The 11495-nt window shown below is 40.4% G+C and overlaps 1 protein-coding gene across 1 annotated transcript; it reads left to right on the top strand.

The window, feature by feature from the left end:
* Positions 1-5470: 5470 nt before the first annotated feature.
* Positions 5471-8911, top strand: LOC121543120 (toll-like receptor 2 type-2). The gene is made up of 3 exons (XM_041852825.2): positions 5471-6465; positions 6685-7867; positions 8067-8911. Exons 1-3 carry the CDS (start codon positions 5471-5473, stop codon positions 8508-8510), a joined length of 2622 nt encoding a protein of 873 aa, XP_041708759.2. The 3' UTR covers positions 8511-8911.
* Positions 8912-11495: the final 2584 nt, after the last annotated feature.

The following is an 11495-nucleotide window of genomic DNA, read 5'->3' as shown; positions in this document are numbered from 1 at the left end:
TTCTACATGGTAATAAGATTTGACATATTGCCCAAGTGAAGATCATGCCAAAACAGTGAATTACCCTTGGTTTGTACAATAAATAAAGGAAAGGTTTATGAGGACTTGGGGGATTGTACCTAAGAGCCGTGAGCAGAGTACTTTGTCTTATGAGGGTTAGTAGAAACATTTAGCTATGAGAATTAGTCTGTAGAAGGGATTTTTATTATAGTCAAGGAGGATGATGCAGTTCACTCCCTTGTGTATGGTATATCAACACATCAGCTGGTCTTGAACAGATAACAGCATCACCTCCACTAACAAGCACATTTAGACATTTCTAAAATATGTATTTTTAAATGTACTAGTCACAGGAATACTTTAAAGGTTCTCCATTGAGCAATCATTTTATCCCAGAAATAGGTTTAATCTGGGTCCTGGAAACAGCCCACTTAGAATTGGATATATCCTTTTTGTGTTTCGCTATGGAAATTTGAGCATTTCACTTCCCAACACCACAACAGTAGTCTGAACCAAGTCAATAGATCAGGTGGTGTGCATGCCAGAACTGAATCTCACGTTCAGTTGGCATTTCCTCATTTTATTGCCAACAAAGCGAGAACATTCAGAAGCACACAACCAGTGAGTTAATGGCTAACCAGGCTAACTAACAGAGTTCATGTAGCTTATTTATACTCGAAACATGTAGGTTAGAGGCATACAGCTCAGGGTTGACTGCTCTGACCTGGTGGTAAGTAGTAACATTAAGTAATTAGAGACCGGCTTTAGAAGGAAGCTCCTCCTACTTTCCTGTAAAAAATTATCCCCTTCACATCAGCCACTTATTGTGTCATATTTACGAGTTACCATGTGGTCTGACATTGGTCCGTGGGGCATTAATCCATCACCCAGTTATAGTTGTCTGATATTGATTTAATCACTTTGCAAGGTCTAGTGTTAATCTAAGCAGTTTTTAAAGGAGGAAGACCATATTGTCCTAGGTTCCTGGTACAATAATAATAAGATTGATAAATACTTATATTGAACCATTTCATGATTGGCCTATGCTTTATGGTGGTCATTATTCTGGGTTATTCTTTTATGATGCGTTTATATTCATGTGAGGCATTTTACTGAATCAATATTATTGAAACGTTGTTATCTTTTCTTAATTTTTTAGGAATAGCTATCAGTGCTGGCTAGAGAACTGATAAGCTTCTCTAAACCAGCAGTGAAGTAGGTATCATTGTGCAATAAAGCTAAGAGATTTTTTTTTTTACATGCAGATGCTACGTAGCATAGAAACAAGGAAGGGCATATTTCCTCTATGTTAAATTACGAAACAACCCCACATAGTAAGGACCTGTAGATATGAATGTCAGTGGTGGGGATGCACGTCAGAAAAAGAGATCAAGATAAAGACAGCAGTCTAACACACTGCCCAATGAATTATAAACATCATAAATGGACCCTTCCAGTAGAAAGAAGGCATTCATTATCTAAATATTTACCTCTATATCAAGAGCAGAACTCCAATCTGAAGTTTGAAAGGGTCAGTCTTAATTGTCTCCAGGAAGTATTCCATAGCCTAAGTATATGATACCCAATGTATACAGTAAACAAAGTCGAGGCTCATTGAACACCTTAGACATTTTGGTATCAGAAAATACAATATGCCATTGATGAAAAAAAAATAATCCTGAATCTTTATTGAGAAAAGCAACGGCTTCTGAAAATAAAATGTTTTCGTTAAACGTTTAATCAGTTGGTATTATTCAAAATATCATAAAACATTGCTAGAATAGCAAACATACTGTAGGCTATAGCAGGGGTTCCCAAACTTGTTTATTCTGGGCCCCCCGTCCAGCATTGGGGAACATCCCACGTCACGTCTATTTCTATGGGCACAAGCACTGTTCATGACACAAACTGTTCACAGCCGTCTTGTTGGGAGAGAGAATTTTGCAGGTTTAAAGCTTATTTCCTGCAATTCTACACATTTTGTCATGGGGTGCAAAGAACATTTTGCAGTTTTAAAGCTAATTGTCTTGCAATTCTATACATTTTGCCATGTCTACTGTGTATTCATCTGATATTTGAGTGACAAAAAAATTACAACAATATCTATGGGCTAAAAAACCAAAATAAATAAAAACATTAGCTGACATGGACTAGTTGATCTGGACCTTCCTGTTATAAATAGCTCTCTAAGGTATGCAATGACTAACATTAAAAGAGGAACTGATGATGCACTACTCAATTTTGAAAATGCACCTTGTGCATTCTATTATTATAACTTTCAAGAGTACGTTTAAAGCCGGACTGAGTTCTCCCTAGGGGGCGCGCCCCACAGTTTGGGAACCACTGGGCTATAGGACAGCAATCAAAGGGTTCACTGACATATTTGATGAGATGTTAGAATATGTCATCCATGAAAATCAGTTATTTTCTTAAATATAGGTGAAGAAAGTGTTGGCCAATAAGTCAGGTGTAAATATAATAAAGCAATAATTCTGCAGCCAGCATATTTGTTCATGACATAAATGTTTACTCCCTTCTTGTCACTCACTGGATACAATTTTACTAAAACTGCTTATTCTACATGGTAATAAAACTTGACATATTGCTGACGTGAAGGTAATGCCAAAACAGTGAGTTACCCTTGGTTTGTAGTATAGATAAAGGAAAGGATTATGAGGATTTGGGGGATTGTAACTAACAGCCGTGAGCAGAGTACTGTGTCTTATGAGGGTTAGTAGAAACATTCAGCCATGAGAATTAGTCTGCAAGAGGAATTTTAATTTCCGTCAAGGATGATGAAGCAGTTCACTCCCTTTTGTAAGGCATATCAACATATCAGCTGGTCTTGAACAGATAACAGCATCACCTCCACTAACAGGTACAGTTACATGTTTTTAAAAGATGCATCTTTAAATTTATTAATCACAGGAATACTTTAAAGGTTCTCCATTGATCATGCATTTTAGCGTAGAAATAGGTTTAATCTGGGTCCTGGAAACAGTCCCCTTAGAATTGCATATATCCTGTTTTGCTATGGAAATTTGAGCATTTCGCTTCCCAACACGACAACAGTAGTCTGAACCAAGTCAATAGATCAGGTGGTGTGCATGCCAGAACTGAACATACGGTCCGTGTTGAGAAATCTCACGTTCAGTTGCCATTTCCTCATTTTATTGCCCACAAAGCGAGAACTATGCATAATGGGCAGGAAATTATTGGTTGTTGGTAATCTTGATCTGGTTGCTTTTTGCCTACAGTGGGGAAAAAAAGTATTTAGTCAGCCACCAATTGTGCAAGTTCTCCCACTTAAAAAGATGAGAGAGGCCTGTAATTTTCATCATAGGTACACGTCAACTATGACAGACAAATTGAGGAAAAAATATCCATAAAATCACATTGTAGGATTTTTAATGAATTTATTTGCAAATTACGGTGGAAAATAAGTATTTGGTCACCTACAAACAAGCAAGATTTCTGGCTCTCACAGACCTGTAACTTCTTCTTTAAGAGTCTCCTCTGTCCTCCACTCGCTACCTGTATTAATGGCACCTGTTTGAACTTGTTATCAGTATAAAAGACACCTGTCCACAACCTCATAAAGTCACACTCCAAACTCCACTATGGCCAAGACCAAAGAGCTGTCAAAGGACACCAGAAACAACATTGTAGACCTGCACCAGGCTGGGAAGACTGAATCTGCAATAGGTAAGCAGCTTGGTTTGAAGAAATCAACTGTGGGAGCAATTATTAGGAAATGGAAGACATACAAGACCACTGATAATCTCCCTCGATCTGGGGCTCCACGCAAGATCTCACCCCGTGGGGTCAAAATGATCACAAGAACGGTGAGCAAAAATCCCAGAACCACACGGGGGGACCTAGTGAATGACCTGCAGAGAGCTGGGACCAAAGTAACAAAGCCTACCATCAGTAACACACTACGCGCCAGGGACTCAAATCCTGCAGTGCCAGACGTGTCCCCCTGCTTAAGCCAGTGCATGTCCAGGCCCGTCTGAAGTTTGCTAGAGTGCATTTGGATGATCCAGAAGAGGATTGGGAGAATGTCAAATGGTCAGATGAAACCAAAATAGAACTTTTTGGTAAAAAAACTCAACTCGTCGTGTTTGGAGGACAAAGAATGCTGAGTTGCATCCAAAGAACACCATACCTACTGTGAAGCATGGGGGTGGAAACATCATGCTTTGGGGCTGTTTTTCTGCAAAGGGACCAGGACGACTGATCCGTGTAAAGGAAAGAATGAATGGGGCCATGTATCGTGAGATTTTGAGTGAAAACCTCCTTCCATCAGCAAGGGCATTGAAGATGAAACGTGGCTGGGTCTTTCAGCATGACAATGATCCCAAACACACCGCCCGGGCAACGAAGGAGTGGCTTCATAAGAAGCATTTCAAGGTCCTGGAGTGGCCTAGCCAGTCTCCAGATCTCAACCCCATAGAAAATCTTTGGAGGGAGTTGAAAGTCCGTGTTGCCCAGCGACAGCCCCAAAACATCACTGCTCTAGAGGAGATCTGCATGGAGGAATGGGCCAAAATACCAGCAACAGTGTGTGAAAACCTTGTGAAGACTTACAGAAAACGTTTGACCTGTGTCATTGCCAACAAAGGGTATATAACAAAGTATTGAGAAACTTTTGTTATTGACCAAATACTTATTTTCCACCATCATTTGCAAATAAATTCATTAAAAATCCTACAATGTGATTTTCTGGATTTTTTAAATCTCATTTTGTCTGTCATAGTTGACGTGTACCTATGATGAAAATTACAGGCCTCTCTCATCTTTTTAAGTGGGAGAACTTGTACAATTGGTGGCTGACTAAAAACTTTTTTTTCCCCACATTATCAATACTTTTCTGACTTCTACACTAAAGCCTAACTTGAAAGATGCACACTGTTGGACCATTCTTCACTGCAAGCATGTTAATATTCAACCTGTAAAAATCAAGACAGTGATGGTAAACATGGATGTAAACGTGTAACCACAGATAAGAGTGTCATGGCGACATTTCACAAATCACTTCTTTTGGCTTTGAAACAGAAATGTGTGGGTAATGTTGGGCACAGACACATAAATACTGGGTAACATCAGACTGAAATCCATTTCCTCCCTCCCTATTTCCTCTAGTTGCAATTGATGATTAAAGGATGTATAAAGGAGACTGAAATGACAAAGACCTAGAGAATGCAATAGATGTTTGTTAACAACATGGTCCTCTGTAGCTCAGCTGGTAGAGCACGGCGCTTGTAACGCCAAGGTAGTGGGTTCGATCCCTGGGACCACCCATACACAAAAATGTATGCACGCATGACTGTAAGTCGCTTTGGATAAAAGCGTCTGCTAAATGGCATAATATTATAAAAATATTATATTTAATATTATAATAACAATCTTGTCAATCTTGTAATTTGTTAGACTTGACAGATTTTTTACATTCCTTTACAGATCCAAAATGTACATGCACACAATGATTCTACTTGATATTGTGTGGTTTAGTCTGCCACTTCTTGTGGTCCTTGCCTCACCAACCCCTGCTTCGAATGATGAGAGAGGCCCCTGTCAAATCTACAACTCTGGTCGCTCCGCAAACTGCCTTGGTCAGCGACTGGATCATGTTCCATGGAAGCACCTCCCTTCCACGCTTGAAAGTATAGATCTCTCCTACAATGAACTTAATGCCATTCGTGTTAATTACTTTTCTCGCCTACCTCATCTTCGTGTCCTTGAGCTGCAGTTCAACAACATCTCTGTGATTGAGGACCGTGCCTTCCACAACAACCCCCTCCTGGAGCATCTTAACATCTTTAACAACTCCCTAGAGGAAATCCCTGCCAACGCCTTGCAGGACCTCTTTAATCTAAGGGAACTCCTTATGTCGAATAACCTTTACACCCAGGCCACATTGGCAGCTGACGTTTTCTCCAGATTGACCCACCTCAAGGCCCTGTCCATGGGCGGCCCCTTGGTCAAGGGTCTAAGGAAAGGGGACTTCCAGGCATTGAGGAACATTCAGTTACAGGAGTTTGCCATTAAAACTTCATCCAATATCAGTTACTATGAACCGGGTAGTCTGAAGGTAATCCAGACATGGAGAATGGGTTTTGACATGGCCATAGATCAGAAGCCAAATTTCCTACCTTTGATTCTTCGAGACTTGGCCAACAAGACTTTCAGTCTCATCCAATTCAGGAACCTCTTTGAGTTCATGTATTACATGGGAGATGAGGATATTTTCAGAGGCTTGCAAGACATCAAAGTAGATTCGCTCATCTTTCACCGTGGAAAATTCAATGAGAACCTTATGAGGATGGCTCTGTTTAATCTACAGGTCACCCCCCTTAAACATCTGACACTTCAATACATTGACTTTGCTCGCTCGCCCAACTTTGTGGATAATGGCTTGGGCTCCAGTATCAAAAACCTTGCACTGAGTAGACTCCATCTGTGGTAAGCATATCTTCTACTCTGTTAAATTACAAAAGCACTTTGCAGACATTTCTACCCAGAAGATGCAAAAGCAAATACAGGTTCCTAGTCACAAGTGTATTTTTTCATCAATTTAAATCTGTTTCCATATCTATGTAGTGTGAAAGTACCAATTATGTTATCATCTTGACCACACATGTTTTTTTCATGCTTACATTTTTTGTCTCCATTACTCCTCAGGCATATCAGTAATCCAGACATTTTGCGTTTCGACTGGCGCTTCACATGGTTCAACAAAGTCCAACTGCTGTCCATTCAGAATGTGAACTTCAACTCTGTGCCTTGCGACGCCTGGCTTAATATGGAAGGCATGGAGGTTTTGGACATCTCAAACAACCGCCTGCAGGACAACATCCTCTTCAACCAGAGATGCAACTACAGGGGCACCATGCCGGCTCTTCGATCCTTCAATGTCAGCACCAACCAACTGACCAGCCTTCAGGACTTAGCCTCCCTGACCAAGGAGTTCAAACAGTTGAAGGTCATGGATGTTAGCCACAACATGCTGGGCTCTGCTGAGAAGAGTCACAACTGTAACTGGATGCAGAACATCACCCAGGTGATCGCTCACCACAACCGATTCGAAAGTGGTGCCCTCCAGTGTCTGCCCACCACAGTACAATTCCTGGACCTCTCGTACTGTGACCTGGACCAGCTGGACATGGTATACTTCCAACAAACCACCAGCCTCAAGGAGCTCCTGCTCAATGGGAACAAGATCAAGTTCATCCCTTCTGGTTGGAGAAGTCACTCCTTGCAGTCACTGGCTCTGGATGGGAACTCCTTTGGGCTCATCAGCATGGGCTCCTTCCAGGACATGCCCCAGCTGTCTCGACTGACGGCAGGGAACAACCCATACCACTGCACCTGCGACCTCCACGCCTTCATCCAGGACACAATTTCAAAGGGGAATGTCAACATCACTGACTGGCCAGAGAACTACAAGTGTTACCATCCAGAGGCCTTGCTCAATACCGCTGTGGCAGTTTTCTTCCCGGGTCACGTTGCCTGCGATGTCAGACTGGTCATCATCATCTCTGTGGCTACTACTGCAGCTGTGGTTTTAGTGTTGATGCTTATATGCTACATATTCAATGTTCCCTGGTACACCAAAGCCACATATCAGATCCTCAGAGCCAAATACAGGGCTCATCAGGAAGGAGCCTCTGGAAAATCACAGATCTATGCTTACCACGCCTTCATCTCCTACAGCCACCCAGATGCAGACTGGGTCAGGGACCAGTTGTTGCCCTGCTTGGAGAACAGCAAGCCCCCCTACCGACTCTGTATCCATGAGAGAGACTTCACGCCAGGAAAGTGGATCATTGACAACATCATTGAAAATATTGAGAGCAGCGAAAAGGTAAGGGTGAGGACCACCCAAGACAAGTTAGAGGTGTTTTAACAAGTAAATAGTAATAGACTTTTGAATATAAAAGGTCAATTGAACAACCCAAAATGTAAAATGTATGTTTTGTTTAGGTTTGTATCCTGATTCCTGCACTGTGCATTTGCCTAAATTAATACACCCTATCCTCTGATTTTTTTGTTTACAAATCCAGATCATATTTGTGTTGTCACGCCACTTTGTGAACAGCGATTGGTGCAACTACGAGCTCTACTTTGCCCAGCAACGAGCCATCGGCAAGACCTTCAGCGATGTTATTCTGGTGGTTAAAGAGCCCATCGACCCTGAATCTCTGCCCAGCAAGTATTGTAAGCTCAAGAAGATGCTGAACACCAAAACGTACCTAGAGTGGCCCCAGCAAGCCAAGCAACAGACCTTCTTCTGGGCTCAACTTAAGAATGTCCTGGGCAAGCCCACACTGACTAGAGAGCAGGCTCTTAGTGGTAGGAGCAGCAGTGTATCCTCAGTGGGCGCTGTGCCTATGATAGAGCTCCCTCTAGAGGATGGGAAGCTGGCGATATCTATGCCAAAGTTAGACAGAAAAGCAGAGCTCCACCAAGTGGTTGGGCAAAGACCAATCCCTGTAGCTGTGGCATGAGCCAAAATAAGCCAAGCATGTAACTTTTAATGTGTATAGTGTCCCAAGACCAATCTCTCTCTGAAGTGCTGAGCTTGAGTGACTTCTTGGCCATGCTGTGGCAGATAATGTGTTTGCCAAGCTGCTGGTATCATTAGCAAGTGTTTCATAATGATGACAGTGGCTAAAATGATCTGTCTGCCACCCACCCTTCTGACATGTACAGTGCCTACTCCCCCTTGAACGCTTCACATTTTGTTGTGTTACAAAGTGGGATTGAAATAGATGTAATTGTATTTTTTTTTGTAATTGATCTACACAAAATACTCCAAAATGTAAAAGTGAAAAAAAGTTATATAAATGTTTTCAAATGAATACAAATTAAATAACTAAAATATAGTAGTTGCATAAGTATTCATCCCCTTTAGTTCAGAAGTAAAAATCGTCTTAACAAATCACATAATAAGTGATATGGACTCATTCTGTGTGAAATAATAGGGGTTGATATGATTTTTGAATGACTACCCCTTCCTCTGTCCCCCATACATATACAACATCTGTAAGCTCCCTCAGTCAAGATTAAACTATAAAGACCAAGGAGATTTTCGAAAGAAGGGCAGTGATTAGTAGATGGGTAACAAAAACAAATCAGACATTGATTATATCTTTAAGCATGGTCAAGTTAATAAGTATGCTGTTGATAATTTATCAAACAACCCAGACACATCAAAGATGCAGTCGTCCTTCTGAACTGAGCTGCAGGATAGGAAGGAAACTGCTTAGGGATGTCACCATGCGGCCATTGCTGATTTAAAAACCGCTACAGAGTTCAATGGCTGTGATGGGAGAAAACTGAGGATGGATCAACAACATTGTAGTGACTGCACAATTATGACCTAAATGACAGAGAAAAATAATAATACAAATATACAGAATAAAAAATATTTCAAAACATGCATATGTATGCAACAAGGCACTAAAGTAATACTGAAAAAAATAACACGGCAAAGGAATACACTTTTTGGCCTAAATGCAAAGCCTTATGTTTGGGGCAAATCCAACACACCACATCACTGAGTAACTGCCTCCTTATATTCAAACATGGTGGTGGCTGCATCATGGTATGGGAATGCTTGACATCGGCAAAGACTGGTGAAATTTTCAGGATAAAAAGAAACGGCATGGAGCTAAGCACAGGCAAAATCCTAGAGGAAAACCTGCTTTAGTCTGCTTTACACCAGACACTGGGAGAGGAATTCACCTTTCAGCAGGACAATAACCTACAACACAAGGCCAAATCTACACTGGAGTTGTTTACCAAGAAGACAGTGAATGTTCCTGAGTGGCCAAGTTACAGTTTACTTAAATCTGCTTGAAAATGTAGGGCCAGAGCTTGAAGAATTTTGAAAAGAATAATGGGCAAATATTGCACAATACAGGTGTGCAAAGATCTTATAAGACTTACCCAAGAATACTCACAGCTGTAATCATTGCCAAAGGTGTTTCTAACATGTATTGACTCAGGGGGGTGAATACTTATCTAATCAAGGTATATTAGTGTTTTATTTTTCAATAATGTTTCCACTTTGACAGAGCATTTTGCGTAGATCGTTGACAAAAAAAGACAATTAAATCAATTTTGTGAAGAAATCCAAGGGGGGTGTAGACTTTGTATAGGCACTGTAAGCCTTGGCACAGAGGGGGTGCTCTCTGCCCCATGTGCTCTCTAAGCAACCCAGGCCAAGGGCCCTGCTGACAGGTGTTGAAAGACCACAAACTCAACAGCTCAAATGGGATCTCCTGTGTCACACTTGAGATAACAAGCGAGGTGCCAGGGAGATGTGGTGACAGGTGTCATGCAGCATGGTTACACTCCCACCACTCGGCCACTGAACACAATTACTGTAACACATAATGTGTGCCATTTAGCAGACACTTTTATCCAAAGCAACTTACATTTTACGTGCACGTACACATACACATGCCATGTAGAATCAAAGAGCATGCAAGCCACAGATCTCATTTGAAAAGGGGGAACCAGTGGGGACTGCATGTTAAATATGACTGTTGTTTATAATTAAAAAATGTAACTTATGCAATGTATTCATGTCCAGTAATATTGAGAAAAAATGTGATGATCCAAATATTCAAAACAATATAAATACAATATAATAATGAAATATAGTTTTCTAAATATTTTACTTTTCTACACTCTTTAAATGCTTTAATGTACATGTGAATGTTATTGTTAATATGAATGTTATTTACTAATTAAGTAAATAACAAATGAGTTCATTGCTTATCATTACATTGATTGCCTAATGTAAATGAATTTAACCCTTAAACTCTAATAAAACAATGTTGTGTTTTATACTTGACTGTTTAGTTGGGTATTTAGAAATAGAGATGTGTTAAAATGCAGTGTAATTCTGTTTTACAATATCAGTGTGAAGGGCTACTTTGTAAAACCTGGCAATATTTACAACTGACCAATAGATGACACCCTTTTAAATTTTCTGGAAGTCACATTTAGTTTGTGTGTGTGTGTGTGTGTGTGTTTTCAGGAAGAGATCAGACTTATATCACAGAAACTGGCAGATGTTAGACATGATATAACAAACAGCATCTGCCTGTAATTATTTGCCCAGCAAGACAACAAACATAATGCCACAGGGGTCACAGAGTTCAGATTGATTTTAATCATGATTCTGGGAAGAAAATGCTGAGATCCTTTCGCATGCTCTATTACTATCTGGGTGTATATATTTCAAAAGTATTTTGTTATCTTGCAATGCTGCCAGATTCAATATCTGAATATTTGAAGGTTGACTTGATGTACAGTATTAAATATGGTTGTTCCTATTCTAGTATGTCTCCTTTTGTGTTTTTCCAATTGTTAAATGAGAAAATCACTACCCAGACGAAATCAAAATGTTTATGTGCTGGTTATTTACAGAAATTGCCATGTGAGCACAGAACATAAGAAGAAAACATGTTATAACTGCA

Source organism: Coregonus clupeaformis, unplaced genomic scaffold, assembly GCF_020615455.1.
Source record: "Coregonus clupeaformis isolate EN_2021a unplaced genomic scaffold, ASM2061545v1 scaf1063, whole genome shotgun sequence".
NCBI lineage: Eukaryota > Metazoa > Chordata > Actinopteri > Salmoniformes > Salmonidae > Coregonus > Coregonus clupeaformis.
This window is presented reverse-complemented; position numbering and strand designations above follow the sequence as displayed.

Bases quoted from the DNA above. Each gene is read 5' to 3' on its own strand.
- LOC121543120 (XM_041852825.2), top strand. From the start codon at position 5,471: ATGTACATGCACACAATGATTCTACTTGATATTGTGTGGTTTAGTCTG. The intron at 6,466-6,684 runs GTAAGCATATCT...ATTACTCCTCAG, and splicing joins CTGAGTAGACTCCATCTGTG to GCATATCAGTAATCCAGACA. The intron at 7,868-8,066 runs GTAAGGGTGAGG...TTACAAATCCAG, and splicing joins ATATTGAGAGCAGCGAAAAG to ATCATATTTGTGTTGTCACG.